General features: G+C 45.9%; 1 protein-coding gene across 6 annotated transcripts in view; it reads left to right on the forward strand.

Annotated features, from left to right (window-relative positions):
- Positions 1-24947, forward strand: part of NHSL1 (NHS like 1) — a 374547-nt gene that overhangs the window by 344834 nt on the left and 4766 nt on the right. For 4 of the 6 annotated variants that reach the window (XM_029596468.1, XM_029596470.1, XM_029596473.1 and 1 more), the window contains exons 4-8: positions 4270-4341; positions 14405-14597; positions 17522-17653; positions 19086-22442; positions 24399-24489. In XM_029596468.1, coding sequence (XP_029452328.1) covers positions 4270-4341; positions 14405-14597; positions 17522-17653; positions 19086-22442; positions 24399-24489 — 3845 coding nt within the window. The remainder of the gene's footprint in view (positions 1-4269; positions 4342-14404; positions 14598-17521; positions 17654-19085; positions 22443-24398; positions 24490-24947) is intronic. The other 2 variants (XM_029596471.1, XM_029596469.1) reach the window with 2 other exon arrangements.

Raw genomic sequence — 24947 nt, forward strand, 5'->3', positions numbered from 1 at the left:
TGTGAAGTATCAAGCCTAATTGGTTATGGGTAGTAACCGCCGCAATAAGCAAGCTACTCCCACGCTTATTTGTTTGCCCAGCCTGTGCAATTTAGTCCTTGTTGGTTAAATATAAATCCTCTTTCCTTCATTCCCCCTTTCTAGTTCTCCAGTTTTGCACTGCATGCAGAGTGGCTTTTTGGGGTTTCCATTCTAGTTCTTGTCTCCACATTGTCTCTTATTCTGTATTTGGGGAGGGTTGCTTTTGTGTGTGACCAAAGTGAGGTATTTTACTAGCAAGTAGGCATTTGTATCAGTTGTTTTCTCAATGGGACATGCATTGGTGGTGCACTGCTGTCTTTTCCTAGATAGGGCTATTACTGCTTGATTCTCGGAGTTAGTGCAGCTGTACGATGGCAGGTTTGCTGCACATGTGCTGAGTGGGGTTGGTTTTTTTTTTTTCAGGTTTTGTATTTTACAGTTAACCTGGTAGGAAAGGGAGTTTGTGTTCCTGTTACTGAGATGACACAAGAATCAGAATATCATTTTGGTATAGCAAGTTATACGAGGAAATATTCTAATTCTGCTGTGCACCCATGGTTGGGGATGCATAGTGTATGCACAGTGTATGCTTAAATGTAGCCCCATGGTGGTCACGTGTTCAGTGTGACATGCATGTGAGCAGGAGCTGTCAGGGGGGGCCTGACCTAGGGCACCAGCCCTGTGATGGCAGTGGTGGATAAATGGGTGCGATGGATGAAAAAGACGAGATAGTGGGGAGAAGTTGATATTCTGTTTCATGTGGGTATTCTGTTTCATGCTCATCCACCCAAAGCAGAGGAATCTTAACTGGGCAGACTGGATGCACCAGTTTGGGCTTTACCTGCCATTGCCTGTATCTTACTATGAGAGCAATCACTGGCTCAAGGGCAGGGTAATGGGGCAAAATAGATTTAGTGAGTTATTAGAATGTTTGTGTGACCAGATAAATGACAGGTATTTGTGATTCTTCTTCAGACCAAGTGCGTGGTTTCCTAATGGTGGGGGGTGCAGTTATTAAGTAATTGTAATTTTCCTGACTGTTCTAATGCAACGTTATTGGTATTTTTATATTTGGGATCATTTGGTTGTACCTCACTTTATACAGTTTTCTATTAATAAGGCAAGTAATATGTTTTTTTTTGTTTGTTTGTTTGTTTTTTTTTTAAATAGTCATGTAGAAGGACAAAGTGAAAATTTTACTCCATGCGGCCAAGTATTTGGAATTTTCACAGTTGAAAGTTGGCAACCCTGGTGACGAAGACTCTCGAGAAGCTTCGACAGGACAGGGGGGACTAGGATCCTCATAGCCCCTCATTGGCCGAGGCAGATCTGGTTCCCGCTCCTGCGGGATCTCTCCCTTCGGGAACCGATCAGCCTGGGGACTTCCCCAGATCTCATCACACAGGATCGGGTCGGGCTTTGTCCCTGACAGCCTGCGTGTTGAGAGGTTAATTCTGCAGCCCCCTCGACCTCTCTGATGATGTGTGTCTAGTCCTAGTGGCTTCCAGGAAGCCTTCCACTAGGAAGTCTTGTGGCCTGAAGTGGAAGAGGTTTTCTGTGTGGCGTGTGCACCGCGGCCTGGATCTGTTCTCCTGCTCTGCACCGAATCTGCTTGATTACCTCCTGCACCTTTTGGACGCTAGCTTAAAGACCAACTCCGTTAGAGTACACCTGAGTGCTGCCGGTGCCTGCCACCGGGGTGCGGATGGTTCACCCAGCTCCATGCAACCCATTGTGGGATGCTTTATTATGAGGTCTGCTTCAGTTGAGGCCTCCCCTGCGTCCTCCCGCTGTGTCCTGGAACCCTCAGTGTGGTGTTGGCTCAGCTCCTTTCAAGCCACTGCGTTCTTATGATCTTAAGCACCTGACCTGAAAGATCAATGTTTTTGGTCGCAGTCACATCAGCGCGTAGAGTCAGTGAGCTTCAGGCCTTAGTGATGTATCCACCCTACATGAAGTTCTTCCATGACAGGGTCGTTCTGCGCACGCATCCTAAGTTCCTGCCAGAGGCGGTGACAGATTTCCATCTTAACCAGCCAATCATCCTGCCCAACTTTTTTTCCCAAGCCTCGGTCACACCAGGGCGAACAGGCTCTGCACAGAGAGCCTTAGCCTTCTACTTGGAGCGGACAGCAGGCCTTAGGCAATCTTCGCAACTCTTCATCTCTTTTGACAAGAATAGATTAGGAATTATGATTGCTAAGCAGACCCTGTCCAATTGGCTGGCAGATTGTTTCCCCTTCTGCTATACTCAGGCAGGACTGCAGCTTGGTGGTCATGTCAAGGCTCATTGTGTCAGAGCCATGGCAACTTCAGTGGCTCACTTGAGAGCGGTCCACCATGGATGAGATCTGAAAGGCTGCGATGTGGAGTTCTCTCCACACATTTGCCTCTCACTACTGTCTGGGCAGGGATGGCCAACACGATAGCAGCTTCGGCCAGTCTGTCCTCCGAAATATCTCTCAGTTGTAAAACACAACTCTTCCTACCCGAGGCCCATTGTTCGGGTTCAGGCTGTCTCCCTGTGTTACTAATGGCACCTGTGGTGTTGTGCCTATTGGCACCTGGTTAGGTGCCTGTTGGTCTTGTTGTTCAGGAAAGGCCTGCATCTAGGGATTCACCCATGTGTGAGGACTACCTAGGAGAAAGCAGAGTTGCTTACCTGAAACGGGTATTCTAGGACAGCAGGATGTTAGTCCTCACGAAACCCCGCCCGCCACCCTGCGGAATTGGGTTTCTCCCATGTTTGTTTTATTTTTTTCATAATTCTGTATTAGTGGCATGGTGGGCATGCTCAGTGTACCAGTCAAAGTTTTCCGTGCCGGGCTCCATCCGATGATGTCACCCACGTGTGAGGACTAACATCCTGCTGTCCTAGGAGAACACCTGTTACAGATAAGCAACTCTGCTTTATAGCCCTCCTCACTACCGTAGATACGCCAAGCGAAGAACATTAAAATAGAAAATGAATATAAAATAGCGATAACTGATCCATTGATAAATAGCCCCTACAGTCATAACAGCGCAAATCTGTATAATAGTATAAATACACATAATCAACACTATACTGTATGATTAACAGCATATAAATAACCTCATCCATTATAAAATGAATCTGACTTAATATAAATTCAATCATAAAAACTAAAGTAAAATATAATAACACAAAAACTGAGGCTTTCCTGCACCTGTCCCACAGAACCTTCCAAAGTCTATTTAATCTGCCTGTCGAGTGCTGCTGTTCTGCTTTTTTTGTGTCCTTTTTTTTTCTTCTCCCTCTGTGTGCTTATCTGTGTTTATGTCCTGGTTTATATATACTCTATTTTTTCCTGTCCTCAGCCTAGCTTATCTCTCCCCTCTTCCTTCTCTGGCATAATCAAATTGTCACTCTACTTTTCTTTCTCTCGCTCCCCCAGTCATTTTGCCCTCTGCTTCTCCCCCAAGGTCAACCCAACCTGCCCTGCATCGTTACTTCCTTTCTCACTATCAACCTGTCTGTCTCCTTTCTTACTTCCCTTCTCTGCTCTCGGCACTCCTTCCCATGCAGCTCTCTTGCTTCCTTTTTGCCTCTGCCCAGGCCTTCCCTAGCACTGCCTGGCTCGGCTGAGGGCAGTTGGCTTGTGTAGTGCTGAATGACTGTCATGCAAGTAGGTTTGGAGCATCAGCTCTGGGAAAAAAGTTGAAGGTCCCCTGGTCTGGTGATCCAGGCAGTCTGAACTCCCAGTGAAGAATGAATTATTGGGCTCTTGGCCGGCAGATATGGCATGGAGCATCCTTGAAAGAAAGTTACAAATGGCACCCTCAAGACTCCTCTCCTCTTGGCAGGCCTGCCTGCGGGCTACAGTCAAAAGGAAAAAAAAAAAGATGCTTAGCTCTAGAAGAGCTGCTGCAGTGCAGTAAGGAAGCTGCTGATGTGTCTCTTCCGGTGGCAGAGAATGGGTTTTCCATGCAGAAAAGAATGGAGCAGTTCCTTCTCCTATAAAACCAGCAAGGAACCTCTGGGGAGAGTGGAAGGGGAGAACCTGCCTAGTGGAGAGCTGGTTTGTTATGCCCACCAGTCCTGATGCTGGGGGCTCTATAATAGTGTAATGTATTCTCAAAGGTGTTTTCCAGACATTCATGATAACGTCTACACTGCATGTTTATGTAAATTTGTCTTGTGGCATTATTGTGTGTTCTCACTCTCCTCTTTTTTTCTCTCTCTCTCTCTCTCTCTCTCTCTGTCTCTCATTTTCCTACTTTTGACAGTCTCGCCTGCTAGGCTGCATCCCTCAGTCTTGCGCTAACGTCTGCTGTAACTTGGTTCCAAGGAGCGTCAAGGTACCCGGGCCCTGGAATGGGAGCATCCAGCTGCTGCTTTCACAGCTTGATGCCACCGTTAACGTTAGCACCCCCTGCAAGTCTCACTCTGTCCCTTTCCCTCTGTCATCTGTTACGACTGTCGCTTCCAGAACCAAAATAATTAAATGCCAGATCCTGTGAAAGGCCTTGTGCACAAGGCGTGTGTAACTTGGTTCTAGGTGGTTCTAGGTGCACCGCCATCTCTTTTCCTCCTCATGGACCGCATGCTGCTAACTGCCGCATAACAAAACATTGGCTTGTGCTCCTCTCTTGTCCTTAATGCCTGTGCTCACCTTGATACAAGATCCTTCATTTGCATTGTGGAACGCAAGCATAATGTAAGAGGAGTGAATGCATGCTAAAGAAATTGGTTGGCTTGGTGAATGCATAGGTACAGTTCATGAAATTATATGGCAAAAGTCAGAAAGTATCTGGTTGGGGATTTTATTTTTGGAGTGGGGGCAATGGCAGTAAAAAGAGGGATGCATATTTTGATTTAGCACACTGTAAGTGGAATCTGGAAAGGTGAGTCATCCCCATCCTACCTAGCAAACAGGTTTGGTTTTGTTTTATTTATTTATTTATTTATTTATTTTTAAATCCCTAAGATCAGAATTGGTCAGAAACGGTGTTTTAACCATTGTGAGTCAAGCTATGGGGCTGTCATGTTACCTCTTACCGATGTTAAGTTTCCGTGCACCGGCGGTGGGGGAGCTCGGAGCCAGTTGGTTCTGCTGCATCAGTAAGCCGAGGAAAGGTGCAAGAACCGGTACTCTGTGGATGCAGCGGGAGTGTGAAACAAGGGAGGCATCACTCATTGAACAAGAATTAAGAGCAAAAATCTGTAACACATGGGTGGATAGGGAACAGCACCTGTCACATCTCTGGAGTCCATGAGAAAGGCGAGAGTGAGGCTGTGTCATTTTCAAAGCATTGTACTGTGCAGACGTGTCACATTCCTCCTTTCCATGGCTTTCTGGACAGAGTTGTTGCAGGTTGTTAAATACACTGCTTGTAAAGCTGCCAGATATATTTTTCTTAAAATATATGCTCTTAAGTTTTTTGTTTTTTTTTTAAGTTCTTGTCAAACAGTTTATTTCAAGTTTTAAACTATGCGTGGCTTAAATGAAAGTGCATGGAAGGAGAGAGAGAGTATGTCTGTGTACCTTGCTGTGGTTGCTGTGCCCCCGGTAGATTGGAGGAGGAGAGTTCAGCTGCCTGCAGCATTCGTTACATTAAATGGGAAGGAGTAAAGACATTAGGGCCATTGAGCTGAGCCTCCATCAGTCATTTGGTTGCAGTGATCCAGAAGCAGGTAGGAGAACTGAGGGGGCTTTTCATATATCACAGGTTTCAAAAGTTCCTCCTTATAGGGTTAGAGCAAGGTGCTGGATCCGTGTCTGTCCGTTAGCATTGCAGCACATCTAATTACCCAATACCAGGAGTGGAAAAATAGTTCAAAAAACTTGGGCCCCAACCAAAATGTTTAGTAACCAAAGGGAAAAATTGTTCCTTATGGTATTGCTTTAGTTTCATCTATTTTTGTGTGTGGTTTTTGGTTATTTTGGGAGAGGGAGGAAGAATGTTTTTTACAAACACACCCACACCCCCCCCCCCCTCCCCATTCAGTCTGCCTTCCTTCCCACCTCTTCCTCCTCCTGCCTCAATCCAGCCTCTTGCCCCCTCCTCCCTGCAAAATTTATTTTTCTTCTCCCTGTCGGGCGGATGACTTGGGCACCATGTGCCGAAGACGTTGGCATTTTGGCGTTTGAGATCTCGCCAGGCCCTGCCCAGCACTACTGCCGCCTGGCAGGAACTGCCCAGATGCTTTTCTTAGTTTAAGGGGCAATGAAGACGTTTCTCAGAGCTGCCTCCTATTCTTCAGCTGAAACGTATCGTGCAGTTGTGTTATCACCGTGGCAATGATTAGTTCATGTGCAGCACCACAAGAAACTGTATTCTGAAAGTGAACAATCTTGCTAAATGCGTTGATTTCAGATCTCAGAGTGGGGTTTTTCGTCTGTATCTCCCACCCCCCGCCCCTTCGTCCCCAGCAAGGGGAAGAAGAGCATCTGGGGGCCCATCGCCTCCGCACTCACTGCGTCCCCGCGTTGCAGTCTGAAAGGTGGCGCGCAGGGAACGCAGTGAGCGTGCGCGGGGGGGGGGTGTCCTCGTGGCTGCCGCTGCTCCCCGCAGTGAGGAGCGCACACGCTTGTGACCTCGCGCTTGTCAGCCTGCCTGCGCCGCGGCCTTGGAGAGAGAGAGAAACCTGAACGCAGGACGATTTGGATGAGGGATGGGGGGTTATGGGAAAGAGGAAAGGGAGAATTGAACAGACAACGGAGGAAAGAATTTGCAAGATGAATTATGTATGAGCACGGGGCTACTGGAAAAATGATAGAATGAAGAGGGCAAAACAGAAGTTGGAGGACCTGAAAGGCGGAAGAGTAACTGCGCTTTTTTTTTTTTCCACTTTGAAGAAACCCAGCTAAATTTATGAAATCAAAACTTCAGATGATAAAATTTATAAAAACTTCAAATTATTTCACACACATACGTATGAGCAAGGATGGTAAAAGATGGCGTATTTATTATTAAATTGCAGGAAGAATGCAAGCAGGCTGTGACAGAAAATGTTACCCGTGCATTCGGTTGGGGAGGGGCACGCATTGCAAAAGGAGCAAGTCAGCCTGGCTGACTCTTGTAAATCACGTAAATTGAAATGCTCCCTTATAGGTCAACAGCACTGATGCCCATTTCTCTTACAGCTTGGAAGGAGAGAGGGTTTCTTTTCCCTGGCAGTGTGCCCTTAGGCCCAGGTGCTCCTGCTGCAGCTCCTTCCTGGGCTCGCAGAGTGCCAGAGAAGGGATTAGTAGCTGTGGCAACCGGTAAATATGCAAATTAGGTGGCATGTCTTCCGGATGGACTGAGCCAGCCCCGGTTTTACCCCCCTTCCCCCTTGCATCTGTTACGTGCTTGTAGTTTCACGTTCTCAAGGGGGGGGGGGGACAGAGCAACTTGCCCATAGATGCACCAGGGCTGAGCATGTTGGTAGGACTAGTCAGTTGCGAACCCAGGACCCCCCAAATTATAAGAAAATAGTCTTGTTTAGAAGGTCATGTTTTTCCTTTCTGAGGACATGTGCAGCAGTTTTGCCAAGTTTTTGAATCTCCTATGGTCAGTGGCTTGCTTTAAATGATTTTGTAGAGGAAGAGTACTTGGTATACTTTTTTGGCCCGGAATGCATTTCCCGCTGCTAGGACTCCCAGTATTACTTATCTTTAGTGTTGAGTGTATATATGTATATATAATGTTTACCTCGTTAATGTCGGAAAGGATATGACTGGTTTTCCTCGTGCTTCCCAGAGTAGAGAGCCAGTTGCGCACGCTCAGGGCTTTATCATTCAGTGCATCATTGTGCTCTGCCACGGCTCCTTTTATTACAAATACTGTCCAGTGCTAGCTTGTCTAGGCAGTTTCCCTGAAATGTAGAAAAACAGAGGCTTTGGAGCAGTGAAACCCCCTGGACCCCGGCTGCTGACACATGCGGCGTGGCATACAGTGCAGTCTCGGAATGGCCGTACTCATTAGCCATGGAGAAAGCGAAGTTTAACGGGTCCTCTCGTCGCTTTTTTTTCTTTGAAAGACAAAGGCAGAGCTCAGTGATAGCTGCTCTCACTAGCGCAGCAGTCTCTCCTCCTCCCCACCCCTTCTGGGAGGAGGCCAGGCAGAGAGAAGTGTTGACAGCTTCTAGGTTTGATGGCCAGAGAGATGGTGCTGAGGGCCAGATTCCACATTTGTCATTTAAACTAAATGTTACAGTGACAGAACCAGCATTGCAGTAACAGTGTGCCAGGCTAATTCTTTTTTAAAAGTTGCCTCATATACTTGTGCAAAACTATTCACAATAATAATAGCGAAAAACTAAACTTTTTGCCTTTTTTTAAATTTCTCCTTAGCTGTGAACTTTCACCATAGAAAAGACTTTTTTTTTTCATGAAATGGTCTTTCTCCATTTTTGTTTTTTTTTAATTATAATTTTTTAGAAAATGAAACACTGGAACTCACCATTTTCCAAATGTTGCTGGATGAAGCTTTTTCCATTAATGCCTGTGCCAAATGACTGAAAGTTTTGTGAAATGTTTGTGAAATTAAAGTTTTAATTTTTGCAAATCTGTACTGTTTGGTTATTTAAAAGTCTATCAAACAGCAATTTAAAAGAATTGAACATTCTGTTATATGCTGACTAGTCTGTATATTGCATAGGTTACTGTGTCACCTCTTGTCTCAGTGGACCAAGGCTAGGTCATAGCAAAGCTACATTCACATATGTTACACACAGAGTAACAATCACAAAAAGGGGTTAACTTAACACAACTTTGAAACCTGTGAGCAGAAGCACCAATCATCAAGGCCTCAACTCTGGCTACTGCCCCTTCATGCACCTTTCATACACATTCGTAATTCAGTCATCTTAAACTCTCCCCATCAGATACATTTTTTTTAAATCTCACATTTACTTACCTTATGTTTTGGATTAGAAATGTCTGAGTATCATTCAGGCTGCAAACCCTTAAGGAATTTTCCTTGGAAAATTTAAACATCAGTAGATGAGCAGGTTTATAGGTGGATGCCATTGTCCAGGTTGGAAGTGAGGAGAGAAGCACATTTCTGAAAGAGCTGTGGTGCTGTCATGTGGCTTGAAGCAAAAAAATCACAGCAAATATAGCAAGAATCATACAGCACCGTGGTTCCCATCATAATCATGGCCATAATCACGGCCACTTTCTACAACACCCAACAAACCTCCTGCTACCAATTGCTCTCAGCTTAATCTCGGCCTACGACTCAGTCGACTCCAGCACCCGCTTAAACAACTCCAACATCTAAAGCAACTCAAGCATCTAAAATGCATCCAACCTTCCCAATCCCAATTCTACAGCACTGCCTAGCACAGAAAAGAATTCCTATCAGACAAGCACACTACTGCAACCTTAAAACACTTACACCAATCTTAGTTGCTCCGATAAGCCAACTCCTTGGCCTCACCCTATTTACCCTATCTCTATTCAATGCGCAATCACTGACCAAGAAATCCCTAATCCTCAATGACTATCTCACCGACGCTAAGCCGGATATTTGCGCAATAACCGAAACCTGGCTGAAACCCTCAGACACTGCAATAATAAACCAGTTACCGACTCTATCCTATGACATTTTCTCCATTCCTAGACTGAAAAAGAGAGGAGGGGGAATACTCCTAGCAACAAAAAAAGACCTCAGGTTCTCACACCACCAGATCCACTCCGATACTAAACTCGAAATTGGCTTCTTCACATCACACCAACTTCAAATTCTACTCGTCTATGCCCCCCCCCCCCCCCCCCGGGCCTCATAGAAACTGATCCCTCCCCCATCATCGAAATAACCACAACACTCCTCAACCTGGACTCCCCAGCAATAATATTAGGAGATTTTAACCTGCACATAGACAATCCTTCTCTCTCTCCCAGCTGCCAAACAATTCTCCTAGCCTTCTCAGCGATGGGCTTTACTCAAATAGTCAACAATGCTACACATAAAGCAGGTCATACGCTGGACCTGATCTTTATCAACAAAGGCATAAAATCGCCCTCCCTTCCGAAAAATATGAAGGTACCCTGGTCGGACCACACCTTGATCTCTACCTCATTCATGCTGGAACAAACTAGTGCCCCTCATACACCTTCACCTTCCTTTCCCTACAGGAAAGCTTGCCCCCCTGAAGACATCAACATTCATTTGGTCCAACACCTTCCCGCTATAGACCTCACCGACCCCAACACGGCTCTCCGATCCTGGAATGCTATCACAGAATCCATAGCCAACAAACTCTGACCTCTAACAATAAAAAAATCCCACCTGAATGCCTCCAAAAAACAACCATGGTTCACCAACGAACTTAGAAGGCTCAAACAAAACTTAAGACAGAAGGAAGCTAACTGGCGGAAATCTCCAAGCGCCAGCACTCTCTCTGCCTACAAACTCATGCTTCACCTGTACAAGACCTCCACTTCTAAATCAAAAAGGGATTTTTATGCGTCCAAAATACACAACATGATCTTTGACGCTAAAACTCTATTCGCCTATGTATCCAGCCTTACTCAAGTCCCCTCCCCAGAATGCCCTAGTACTCAAGCTCAATCGAAAGCAGAAGAACTCGCTCTCTTTTTTCAAAACAAAATCATGAATCTTCTTACTCAACTACCCTCCAAGATCGCCCCTCTACCATCGACTCTACAGTCTCCCATCAAAAACATTCACCTCGAAACTTTCGAACCCACCTCCGCCTCGGAAATTCAAATCATTCTAAAAAGAATGAAACCATGCTCGCACCCGGCAGATCATATCCCCACTAAACTCCTCCTCTCAATCCCAGACACCATCTCCAAAACACTGGCGGACATCATCAATTGTTCTCTCTCCCACGGTTCCTTCCCAGAAGACCTCAAACAGGCCTCACTCAAACCACTCCTAAAAAAACCAAATTTGGAACCAAAAGACCCCCAACAATTACCGCCCAATAGCCAATCTCCCCTTCATCGCTAAGATTATGGAAAGGCTTGTGAACTCCCAACTATCAGACTATATTGAAGATAACAAACTTCTCTCCGCATCACAACATGGATTCCGCAAAAATCTAGGCACAGAATCCCTCCTTACCTCCCTCACCGACCTCCTCATCCTAGGTCTCGACAAAGGTCAATCTTTTCTATTAGTCCTTCTGGACCTATCGGCAGCATTTGATACCGTCAATCACTCCATCCTCATCAACCAGTTAGCTGCAATAGGAATTTCCGGCTCTGCTCTCTCTTGGTTCAAATCGTTTCTCACCAACAGAGGTTATAAGGTCAAAATCCAGAACAAAGAATCATCACGCCACAACTCATCCATTGGAGTCCCACAAGGATCCTCTTTATCCCCTACTCTCTTCAATATTTACCTTCTACCACTTTGCCAACTCCTCACTAACCTCAACTTAAAACACTTCCTCTATGCAGACGACATTCAGATACTGATCCCCATCAAAGAATCATACTAAAAAACCCTCGACTACTGGGAATTCTGTCACCTAGAAATCAAACGCCTCCTCAATAGCCTAAATCTGGTACTAAACTCATCCAAAACCGAAATATTAGTCATAACTCCTGAGAACAGCAATCTCACGCCTCTCCTCCCACCAACCCACAAACCACACAAGTGAGAGATCTAGGTGTGATAATCGACAATAGGCTGAACTTCAAAGCCTTCATCAATAAATCAACCAAGGACTGCTTCTACAAACTTCAAGTTTTAAAAAGGATAAGACCCCTCTTCCATGCCAAAGACTTCAGAACCATCCTCCAAGCTATTATTTTCTCTTAGACTACTGCAATTCTACCTTACTTGGTCTCCCTTCATCATACACCAGACCACTCCAGATGGTACAAAACGCAGCAGCCCGTCTACTAACAAACACCAGGAAAAGAGAACATATATCTCCAGTTCTAAAAGACCTTCATTGGTTACCCATTCAATTCAGAGTTATCTACAAATCCATCACCTTGATATACAAAATTATTCACCAACATACCACAATCGACCTACAACTTCCCTCTGCTTACACAAATCCACAAGACCAACCAGAGAAGCATACAGAGGATCACTCCATGTTCCTCCTACCAAAGCCACCTTCCACAGCACCTTAAGAGATCGAGCCTTCTCCACAGCAGCCCCATCTTTATGGAACTCCATCCCCCCTGATCTCAGAAATGAGCCATGCCTCCTAACCTTTAGGAAAAGACTAAAGACATGGCTGTTTAAGCAAACCTTCCTGAACTCCAATTAACACGCCTCGCCAGCAAATATCCTACACAGCAGCTATATATATTGTTTAATGTATATATTGTATACTTGTATATAATTAACTTTTTCTATCTCTCTTTAATTCCTCCACCCCAGTTCAACAGTCCTTGTTAATTGTAACTGCTTCTCTTCATCACGTTTAATCTATGTTCGTTGTTATATCCATTGCACCCCTGTTCTATGTAAACCGACATGATGTGAGCTCTTCATGAATGCCGGTATAAAAAAACCTTAAATAAAATAAAAATAAATAATCCTTATCCTCTTATGATAGAATTGAAATCTGCTTAAATCAAATAAGCAGAATAGAAGAAATTTTAAATTAAATTTCAAAACTGTGTTTAATTCTCTTTAGGGTTTGGACGGTCCAATTTAATTAAAAGCACTCCCTATGCATTCACAAAGAAGTGACCCAGTCACATGGGATCAGTTTTTAGGAGAGCCTCCTTCCTCTCAGGACTCACTGTTCTGCCCCTGCATCCTTAGTCTGTGCATTCGTGCTACTGGTGGTGCCGATGCAGAATTCCATGTCCTGTAGAGAGGAGCAGCAGTTGCACTGACAAATATTTTGGGCTGCTAGCTGCACCCAGGAACTTTAACAGGTTTCTTTTCTTTTTGAAACCTTTTTAGAGTGCACATACTTTTAATCAAAATCTGCTTTTCCAGAGTGCATACCTTTTTTTTTATTATATACAAATGCTATGCATTTGCAATGGTCATTGAAAAGAGTGAACAAGTATCCTAGTGGATAGAGCAAGGGGCTGATAAGTTCAAATCCTGCTAACTCTCCTTGTGACACCTTAGGCAAGGCGCTTTCTACTCCATTTTCTCAGGTGCAAATTTAAGGCCTGATTTACCAAGGCTTTTCCTCTGTGCTGTGCCTATGGGAAAAATGCTTTTTCCCCATAGACCCTTAAATTGTAAGCTCTCTTGGGCAAGGAAATACTTTATTATACCTGACATTTAACTCGCCCTGGGCATAGACTTGGAAAGGCAAGTAAGTACATCCAAGTGAATATCTCTTTAAAAGTGCCAAGCACAGCCGCAATAGGATGGATCTGTAACAACCGCTATTTGCTAATGCATAGCCCTGCTGAATCTTCTCCGGAGGCCCCGGGATGCAAGTTCTAGCACTGGAGCTGGTACACTTGAAGCAGGTCAGACTGGTGCTATGTTTTCTTTTGTCCAAAATCAGAAAATAAACATGGAAATACAAACTACAGTAAAAGTGTGTGTCGGTGGACTGGTCGGTAGCAGCCTTGACACGTCATGTGTCCGTGCACAAGTTGTAAACCTGCCCCTGTATCTTGAGCCCGTCAGGGGCTGGAAGTGCTGGAAGCTAGAGGCGTATTCTCTCTTTCTGTGGGAATGAGGCACCCGCTGCCCAGGATCAGGACTGCCTGACAGCAGGCCTATGGGGGGTAGAGTGGAAGGGCACACCAGATTGTTAAAATGTTTTAACGCTTTTGGCTCTTTATCAAACATGTCCAGATGTATATGCGAATTTTACTATTTTATTTTGTTTAAAAGTTTATATTCTGAAGATTTTTTTGGGGGGGTGGCAGTGGGGGAGAAGGGTGCAGGGGATTTAAAGACTGTAGGCGGTTTATAGATGGAAATTTGTATTACTGGCAAGGTTACCACCACGATCCTATCACTGTCGCAACACACACACAACTTGGGAAACAGTTTTATCGCATGTGATAAATCAAGAAAAAAATGCCAAATTCCCAGTACCTGCCAACATAATCCAAATTATTGGCTGCCATTGCAGATTGGGGAGGAGGAGGAGGTGGCGGCATGGGCAGCAGATCAGGGCATGGGAGGGAGGAGGATGTGGTGGGGGCTGTAGTGGTAGATCGAAGCCTTCCGAGGGAGGAAGAGGGAAATGGCAGATCGAGCCCTGGAAGGAGAAGGCAGCAGCTGGAATGGTACTGGTAATCCATTAAAAAAAATGGGAAGACACATCTTTTTCTTTTGACAAAATTTCTAGAAGAGAAATGTGCTAAAAATCAGGTCCCAGCATGTGACTTTTAAGGTGACCACATATTTTACTCCAGACAAAATTTCAGCCTTGACTTTTTACCTACCCTTATTTTTAATGCAATTAGAAATGTAACATTTATTCAGGTTTTTTTTTTTTGTTTGTTTTGTTTAGAGATTTGTGTCATCCACAGAAGAGGAAAAGCTCATTAGCATCAAGAGACCCAAGACCCCGATTTCAGATGAGCTCTCCGATATCCACACTCAAACCAACTGGACCAACGCCCTCCCGCTGCCAACACCAGAGGAGAAAATGCGGCAGGAGGCCCAGGCCATCCAGACCGACGTGGTGCCTATTAACATCAGCGGTACGCCTTCCTACTTCGGGGGGGTTGCCTACAGCTGGGAGGGATATTGGGCATGGGAGGGTTGCAGAGGCCACGGGGGTGAGGACAGCTCCACCCGGCCACCGAGCACACTGACCAGGAGAAAAGCTTCCAGTTCGGCTGTGTTTGCCACGACGGTTTCTGCCCTTCACCACAGCACCTCAAGGGAAGAGTGGACGTCTTCATTGGTGCTGCTGCACCACAAAAGCTGTAAATAGCCCTTGTGTGTCTGCTTCCCGTGCTCTGAAGCACGAGTCTGTTGTTTGCATAGGCGTGAACATGCTTGTGCGTTTGAGGTCTGAAGGAATCAGACTGCTGGGGAGCCCCAAATGGCTTCAGCACCACTGCAAAACAGTTTTGACTTGCCAGGTCACAAAAGGGTGCATGGCATATGGTTTGGTTTTTTGTTTTTTTTTTTAGTTTTATTCTTGACTAATTGTACTGGTGCTCCTTCATCATGTTCATTGCTAATAGAATTAACATCATACATTTAATGTATAACAATACATCTAACCTCACAAGCCATATTTTTCTGACCTAACCCAGGAAAGCAGTCTGTAGGTCTTTGTGGGTATCATAGATGTAGAACATATACAAAATTAATCCTCAAGGTTTTCAGAGCACAAATTTGACTAGTTATCAGCAGAAGATAGCATGGGCCCAGGTGGAATGACCGTACGCTGTACGCAACCTAGCTGCCTCTATTTGGTTTAATTCATAGGGAAGTACTGAAGGAAGTGTAAATAATTTTTTCCAGATGTCAGGAGAGCTGCACAAGTGCCACTGGAGTCATGCTTTATTACCTAACTGGTACAGTGTGGCACTTTTAAGATCTAAATATAAAGATAATTGAGGGAAAATGGGATAGAGGAGATACGATAGAGATATTTAAACACATCCAAGGTTTGCAAACACAGGAGACAGGAGCGCAAGGATCATGGGATGAGGGCGAACTGTGTAAACTAAGGAAATATTTCTTTACAGAGAGGGTGGTAGGTGCATGAAACGGCCTCCCAGTGGAGGTAATGGAGACAAGGGCAGTTTCTGAATTCAAGAAAGCTTGGGATAAACACAGAGGGATCTCTAAGGGGAGGGGGGGGGGGATTACAAAGCTGAATAATAGTTGGTGTGGATAGACACACTAGATAAGGCAGTCACATTTCCCACTCAAAAGTTGGAAAAATAATTGATTTGCTTGACACGTTGGAAGTCCTGCATCTCTTCCTAAACGTCCACGTCTAGGAATTGACCATAGTAAACGTAAGTAGCTGGTTGATAAAGCCCCTTTGTCTGGGCGGCTGCTGGCAGTGCCGTCTGCCTTTATTTGTACCTCAATTTAACTCTCCAGTAGGACAAACGGCAACACGCATGACGCTGCATGTCCGGTGCCTGGACCGGGGGTGATGGAGGTGTGGCATATTAACATGCTAAAGCTGCTGCTGACTGGATGCCCAGCTCGGGAAGTGCATATTTTATTTCCTCAGCCCTAAGGGCAGCTGATGCTAGGATTGGAGGTGATAATATGATGAATTGCTGACCCCCCCCCCGGTGCTGGCTAGCTTGTTCTTACAGTGCCCCTCTGCTGGCCAGTCTCGGGCATTGGCCACAGTGGTTGCTGGGCCCGTTTTCCACTGGTATATGGAAGAAGACATGGCAGCAGATTGTTAGAGGGAATGGGATGAGCAGAATGGGTAAAATCAGCAATAGAAATGGGAGGGGGGAGTATGCAGTTTATGACAGTCGAGTTTGCAGGTTCTCCACATTCCAGTGATTGTCCGGGACCCGCTTTCTGCTTGGAAGCGGGTAGTGCCTGATGGACATTAAAGCCACCGCTCTGCCCGGGGTGAGTGTTGAAACATCGGAGAACTCTGCTCTTAAAACTCCAGATCCCTCGGGACACAGCGAATGAACGTAGATGCAGGCTGCGTGCACGCCTCTGCGGTGCTCACACTGCTCGCAGGATGGCGTTGGCCTTGCACGTACGGTAAACAGCCGCACGATGGACGGGTAACAGCGGGCACCTGAACTCTGAGGTCTGCTTTCTGCGCAGCTGGCGAGCGTGATCTGTAACACAGCAGAGTGCGCAGAGAGTGCCGCTTTTACTCAATGAGCCCCGTAGTGCTGGCACGGGGGAGTTTCATCTCTCTAAAGAGTGAGAACAGATACTAAGATGGTACAAAAAGAATGCCCAGATATGATGTGTGTATGTGTGTGTATATATATATATATATATATATATATATATACACGCAAATTCACTGATTTGCTGCCAGGTGCTGTAGTATAGTCTGTGTCCTGAATTAAAAGGAGACTTAAGGGGGTTGTGGGATGGGGGAAACGGTCTTTCAGATCAGTGGAATTCTTTCATTTATTTTACAGCACACTTACCACTCTAAGGCTTTATGATGTTGTGCTATCTCTGAATCAGGCCTCTAATAAATTGCTTTCAGTGTCTACATCTTCCTGTTACAAGGATCTACAGGGGTTAATAACACTTGGGGGGGGGGGTGCCACATACAACCCCCAAGTGAAACAAATTTTGTCGCCTGGTTTTAGCCCCAGGAATGGATGCCATGCGCTCGGTCACCCCCAGGACTCTGAGTAGCGAGGAGGCGCGCACACACCCAGCATTGGCCTATGCTCTTGCCCATCAGGCTCTGTAACGTTCTTCCCTTACAGTTTGTTTGTTAAGGTTTTTACTGTCCTGTGCCTAATTGGTAACCTCAAGCCTTATAGTTGGAGGGGTGCTGTATTACATTTTCCCTTGCCCTTTACTGTACGGTAAACTAACATCATGCACACATCCCTTTTGTGACGGTTTTCTGACCATCTCCAGGTGAAAGGCGCGTGAGGTCAGCGTGCTTGGAAGTAACGTTGCTTTGCTTGTTCCTACTGCTCTGTATTAGGGGAGACTTTCGACCGCCAGGCCGGCATTCGGCGGTCTCTTATTTACACAGACACGCTGGTAAGACGGCCGAAGAAAGTCAAAAGGAGAAAGACAATTACAGGCGTCCCCGACAACATACAGAAGGAGCTAGGTATGGCTCATCAGAACTGTATTCCATCCATTGCTCTCCATCCTCATTGCCCATCCCTGCTGAGACTAATCACATCTACCCATGCTCATGAAACCCAATACAGTCTGATGGCCATGTGGGCACGTACCAGCTACTGAGCTTCTTTACACAAGTTAAATCATTTTATCTAACTAGTGGGGGGGGGGGGGGGACTCATCTAGATTTAGGATTTCTGCAATCAAAGAAATGCATATTTTTTCCCCTCAGTCTTTTTTTGTTTGTGTGTGAGGTTTTTTTAATTAAAGTACATAAGCATTGAATGTGAATTTTGATGAGGAGGGCTGTATAAATCCTTCCTGTGGGGGAGAAGGTGGGGCAGTTCTAAAAGCAGATCAGCTAAATTCTTGATTGTTGTGATACTCCTGTGCGCAGGGGGTGGTATTTTTCTTTTATTTTGGTTCAGTGAATATCTAACTTTTTTTTTTTTAATTCAAACAAATTATCTCTCTCTCTCTCCCCCTCTCTTTTTCTCTCTCTCTTTCTCTGTCTATTGCACTACCTGCTCCATCTCCCATCCCCAGCTTCCCCCCAAACGGCTGGGTTTTGCCTGTTGAGAGGGAGTCCTTGGTGCCCCGCTGTTCCACGAGCAGAGTCTGTGCATGAGGTTGTTCAGGGTCACCATCCCTTTCATAATCTCAGGCCTGCTCTCCTGTGTTCTGACACCGCAGTATTTCCGGAGGGTTGGGGGAACACGAGGCGGTTATATTTGTGACACACTGAGTCACAGGAATAGCAGCAGCAGTAGTAAGGGGGGAAATGGGCTTTGTTTTTAAAAATGGGTGTCGGAAGGTAATTTTCCTCAGAATAAATATTTTATTGCAAATGGAAAATAGTTTGTAAAATGAGGGGAGAGAGCCAGCCCTGTGGCTCAGGCCATAGGGTTTTGGTGCAGGAGATACGGATTTGAGTCCCCTGACTGTCTGGGTTAGTCGGGCATGGGTGCTCTTCGGAGGTTGATACACTCCAGCTTGAGGAGGGAGAGAAGATGATTCCCGCTATCATGGCGGCCTCTGCTGACCAGTGTGGTCCCCTGAGCCCATTTAGGCATGGATTCTGGGAGGAGGGGGAGCAGGAGAGACTGCTGAAGGAGAAAAAAGGGGCAGGGAGGAATAATTTTCAAGTTTGGCAGGATTTATTTTTTTTTAAAGATATTTTCCAGACAAAACGTTGTTGCTTGATCAGTTTAGGTTATGACTGGATGTGGTAGATAACCTATCGGCTGGCTGTTGTAAGTACTGTGACTTTTCCAAGCTTGTGAAGTCTCACCTTAGCGTGGGCTAACAGGTTATTGCAGCGCCTTTGCTTTGTAAAAAAAAAAAAAAATGAATCATAAGGGTGGGGGACTCCAACGGTTATTCAGGGAATAATTCTGTTTTTGCTTTGAATTTGGCAGCTGGAACGAGTCCTCGCAATTTTCAAGGGCGCTCCATGTACATCCCAGATCACTATGCCACGCTGGGGAAACTGGAAACCTGCCGCCACTCTCCACAGAGATCAGAAACCAGGGACTCCAGCTGCCAGACAGATGAAATAAAAGTCGTGCCCCCGTCGGTGAGAAGAATAAGGGCACAGAAAGGACAAGGCATTGCATCCCAGATGTCCAGCTCCTCTGGAAACATGTCCACCCTGAGTGACCCTACTGGTCTTGTGTCTTCCCACCTCAATGGGGACGTGCATTTCCACAGCTTGCCCAGGCCAGGCGCTCGGGTGTCTCTGCAGTCTCTGGAACAGAAGCAGAGCATAGCCTACCAAGCGGAAGATGCAGTCAGCACCTTGCCACACCAGATAAGCAAACTTCAGGTAGATGAAAGTGTTGTTCACTTGAGGAATAACCCTCGAATGGGGGCACTGCCCAGGCCAAAATCCCAGGAGGTGAGAAGCTACCAGGGGGAAATGGCATCGCATCCAGCATGTATGGTTTCCCCTCATGCTGCTTACTCAACCAGTGTCATCCCAAATGCCACATTATCCTCCTCTTCTGAAGTTATCGTAATTCACACCTCGCAAAGTGCTGGGCAGCTGGATGATAAGATCGCCTGTTCATCTTCATACACCCGGGCAGCATCTGGAAGCCATCCTCATACCAGCAATGGAGTAAACCAGAAAGAAGATCAACATTCCTCTAGTGGTCACTGGAGTGAAAGTGACTCAGCCCGCCACTCTCAAAGCTCAGATTTGGTTCCACCCAATGGCGCCATGTTGCCTTCACCCTGTGATTCTGCTGTTTCTCTCAGCACACCGGGCAGTGGGGACAACGGGCCCCACAACTTCATCTATAGCTACAAAAGCAGCTCCAGCTGTGAAAACTGCTTCCAGGACAGTGATGGCAGGAACAGATCTAATTTTTCTAAAGGCAGACTGCAGAACAGCACAGACCACTGGGTTTACGAAACTCGGGCCAGTGGCAGCAACCCTGCACAGAATCCATTCTGTATGAGTCCCGGCTGTACCAGCCCCATGAGCAGCAGCAGTCTTGGAAGGACAGCGTCAATTAAAGTAGATTCAAGCTCGCTGCATTCATTGGACCATGATGGCTACTACACTTCCATGCACTCGGATGCTGGACTTGGGTCTGGGAAACGTTGCATTGGCGGCAGAGGTTTTGGAAACCCAAGACACAGCATGATTAATGTTTTTGATAGAAAGGATAAACAAAGCCAAGACAACGGGTCAACCTACAATGACTCATCCCTCACACGCAGCATATCTTTGAAGAAAGCAAAGAAGCCACCTCTGCCGCCATCCAGGACAGACTCTCTGCGAAGGCCTCCCAAAAACAAAGCACAGTCCAATGGTCAAGTGCTGAATGAAACACTAATTGCTACTCTTGAACACTCCCTGCAGATGAACTTGAAGTGCAAGGATGGTAGCTCTCCATCTCAAAGCCCGTGCAGTGACTATGAGGAACCCTGGGTGGGGCGCTCGCGCAGCCAGAGCACGGTTAGTGCAAGTAGCAGTGGGATGTCTGCCTCAGCCCCCAATATGTACTCTATCTGTGCCATGACACCATCTCAGAGTGAAACGAGCAGCATCAGGTCAGAGTATGCTGACCCCTGGGGTTACTACATTGACTGCACTGGGATACAGGATGATCAGCCAAAGTCTCCAGTAGCTCTTCCTGCAAATCCCAGAGTTGCACATAATGATAGTACCATCGCCCACCTCAATTATGGACCTAGGGCTTCTGCACCACAAGTGCCCACTCAGTCAATGAAACCAAAGAATTATTCTCCAGCAAAGTCCCACCGAGTTACCTCACCATCTAGTGGATATTCCAGCCAGTCAAATACACCCACAGCACTTACGCCTGTGCCTGTGTTTGTGAAAAACGTGACACAAGGACATGGAAAGCCCAAGCAAAAACCTAAAGTGCCTGAAAGAAAGTCCTCGTTGTTGTCAGCAGTCTCCATCTCCTCATCCTCTACTTCTCTTTCATCAAACACTTCGGACTCTCATCCACAGAATGGGAAGAAGTCTCCTCCAGAATCTCCACACAGCCCCAATCCTCTGCCGCCACCTTATCCATTAACAGATATATTGGATCTGTCTCCTCAGCCATCTTCTCCCAGTTTCCCCCCTCCACCTCCAGCAGTTGTTATGCAGTCTTCTCTTCAGACTAGCACACCTTGGTTTTCTTACCCCCAAGCAACACCTTCTGTGAATAACCAGTGTCCAAGTCCATCTCGTCTTCCTCCTCCTTCACCCCCTCCTTTGCCATCTTTTCTTCCTCCACCAGCCCCACCGCTAGACTCCAAAATAATAGATAGGACTAGACATCAACCAATTCTCCTGGAAAAATTCAACAAGGAATGTTCTTTACTCGGTTCTCACAAACAGTTATTAAATAAACCAGAGACCCCTCGACCAATTATGCCTCTAGTTACCACACAGGAATTGCAGACGATACAACTGAGGTCTGTGAAGAAAGCAGCAAAAACAGAGATTGACCAGCTGGTTGACTTAGCATCAAAATCTCAGGAAACCACTAAACCTACAGTGCCACAGAAGCCTTTAGGACCAATTCCTTTCCCAGATCATGGAATGAGCATTGACAAAGGAGAAATGAAAATTCGAAACACAGCTGCCAAATATCCCCATCAGGTATTCACTAGCGGCTTGCATTCAGGTGATTGCGGCACTCCAGCTGAGCTGGCCAGTACTGGGGCAAAGCACACCGCTGCTGTTTTGGGAGAGATGCCAGTAGTTGCCGTGGAGAATGAAAAATCACAGGTTGGCCTCCGCCTTCCACCACCCCTGGAGCAGTCAGATTCCCCGGGAAAGACTGGAAGTCCAAGCTCATCTCCCAGCAAGAAACCGCCTCCCATTTCAAAGAAACCCAAACTGTTCCTCCTCGTTCCACCTCAACAGCTTGATCTGGCCGTGCAAAACTTAGCTCAGGTGAATGAAAATGTGAGAAGCAAACCAAGCGCCACGGAGGGGGACTCGCTGCCTGCGCGTCGCGAGGAGGCCCGAGAGCTTCTCGTAGCCCCTCGCGCTTCCGAGGAGACGGACTCGGGCAGCCTGGTTGCCAGCACAGGCCTCGCAGGCCCCTCCTCCTTTTGTGAAATGTTAAATGCCGATTTAAGTGAGGCTTTTCCTGCCACAGCAGCAGCACCTGCTCAGGACACCCATGAGTGGTGGGGAGAGGAGGAGGAGGAGGAGAAAACGATTTTGGATGAAGACAGTGCTTCAGACACCACCTCAGATGGCTGTGCCAACGCCAGCGGGCAGCCGTGCCAAGATGACAGTGGTAAGATTGGAAATGTCTTTTGAAATTACCTTGCATTGCAATCACTGTTTTTCTCTGGCCGGGAATAATTGGAAGAAGCCTAGCTTTCGGGTGGTTGTGTTTGTCTTGGATAGGTATTGAATGGCAGGGAGGGGGGGTTATCACGGAGATTAAGTTCAGAAGGTTCATCTAAGTATCCAATTGCTGAGACTGTTAATACTGCTCTGTTCTATAGCTCAAAATATAAATTATGACTATGTCGTAGTCCTAACTTAGTTGGCATCTGGTTGATGGGTGGCGTGAACTAATCAATTTATTTTAGCTAATTGTCATTGTATGACAAAACAGAAGTTCCAGACTTTGTCTGTAAAATTCAGATTTGGTAACACACTTTGCTGTTAAGGGATAGTTTGGCACTGTTGAAAAATGCAGTTTGAAAGCAGCAGCGATGTCTACATTTTGTAAAGAAAAGCAACGGAAGTTGATAGGAATCCCTTTTATTTTTTTTTTCTTTCATATTTTCATTTCATTCCTAAAACCAAATAATTTTGAAAAGCTTCCCCTGCTTGGCTGCTCTGAGCTCTCTAAATCTGTGTAAATTTGGGTTGCAGCTGCTCTCACCAGCAGATGTTTGTGGATCCATTAGGCATAGGTACATCTGTATAGCAAGGGCACACAGCTGAGCCTGCAAGAGCTGTTTTAAACCAGTGGTCCTCAACCCGGTCCTTCGGGACCACCGGGCCAGACCAGTTTTTCCAGGATAACCACAATAAATGTGCAGGCACTTCCTCCATTGCATGCAAATTTATCTCATGCATATTCATTGTGGATATCCTGGGGAAGGGGGGGGCACCTCCAGGACAGGTCGGGGAACCACTGATCTAATCCATTCACTCAACTGCACCCCTACAAAGTAAACAGTTTGAAGGATAATTTCAATGAATTTTTTTTTTTTTCTAAAAAGAAACAGTAGGGCCACAATCCTAGGGTGGACATCATTTAATTGAAAACCAGGGAAATTTGCATAAGGTTTAAAGAAAAAACCCCAGGCAAGTCGATACATTGAAGAGCCTTCTGTTGCTTCAGTTCCCTGGAGTGAAAGGCTATATAATGTGTTTTTCATTAACTCCTTACCGAGGAGTCACTTTGAGGATGTCTTTGGTTAAGAGAGCAATATCCTTCCTCCTGAGCCTCTCTGCCCTGAATGTGCGCCTTCAGAAAACCCCCGATTAGTGGTTGGGCTAATGACAAGTGGGGCTAGCTGGAGAACAGCAGATTCTTGGTACCTGGTATGTAAACATTTCTGAAGTTTTCTCGTTTTATAACCGTGGGCGAGAATTTTGCAGCAGGTCGATGGCATTTCCTCCCCCAGTCAGGGAAGGATGACGTCAGCGGGGGCTCCTATGGACGGCCAGGGTGGATAGGAGATTTAGGAGGTTGAATTCTCCTGCTTTGGAAATGTCTGAAATGTAATCAAGTCTCCACTGAAATGGGGTGGCAGCTCTCCTTATGCAGGTTTTCATTCTCTGCCAAAAAAAAAAAAAAAGGAACATCCTCGGCTCTTAGCTCCACCCCTGCATTTGATTTGGTTCAAAAGGCTGATCCCGTTGGTTTTGGGGACTAAGTGGCAGTATAGCCCAGTATGTGTTCCTGTTTAGTTTGTTAATTCAGCTCCGGAGGAACAAAAGTTTCATGCACCCCAAGCAATTAAAGAATAAAATGGAGGCTGCAGACATACTCCAGCTTCATAGCATCATGATATTTTTCATGTTGGTGAAAATAATTCTGCCAACTGCAGGGTGGTTGAGTGTGTTTTTTTTTTTCCCAATGTCACACATGCTGAAACTCCTCCGTATTCTACTCCTCTCATTCTGCGTTTATCATACCACAGTTGGCCAAGATATAGCAGGGTTGTTTTTGTACATAGCGTGCTGATTTTTGTCACCAGTGAGCAATGTGAGCTTCTTTTCCACGCAGCCGACGTGTTTGAATCGGAGGAGGGCAGCGAGGGGGCGATGACTCCAACCAGACCTAGGACCACCGAGGATCTCTTTGCAGCTATTCACAGGTAACTCCCTGAATTTGTCTCTTGCAAGCTGCTGCTGCTGCTAAGTGCTGTGATTTTTACAGCCAAACACGGATTCCAAAAACATGGTCTAGGTGTAAGCTTGGCCATATGCTCCTGCCAATGACATTTCTCCAGTAAGACGCCCTCAATCTGAATGAAATAAAATGTCAAACTTTCTGTTTTATTTTAAAATTATTTCAAACTAAGAGTTGCATATCGTGAAGCAGTGTTATGTTATCTGTACGTTAGCTTCCCAAGCAAAGCTGATACTCTGCATGTTCCAATATCTTGCTGATTCACTGTCCTTTAGCTTTTATGTTTTTATTTCATCTCGTAAATTCCATCATACGTTCCGTTTTTCCCCTTTCTCCATATTATGCCTTCTGCTCTCCTGCCTTGGTTATGTGTTTCGGTTTGAGATGGGCTGAACATGAGCGTATCCTGGCAGGTGGCGTGAT

The sequence above is a fragment of the Rhinatrema bivittatum genome, chromosome 3 (assembly GCF_901001135.1).
Source record: "Rhinatrema bivittatum chromosome 3, aRhiBiv1.1, whole genome shotgun sequence".
Taxonomy (NCBI): Eukaryota; Metazoa; Chordata; class Amphibia; order Gymnophiona; family Rhinatrematidae; genus Rhinatrema; species Rhinatrema bivittatum.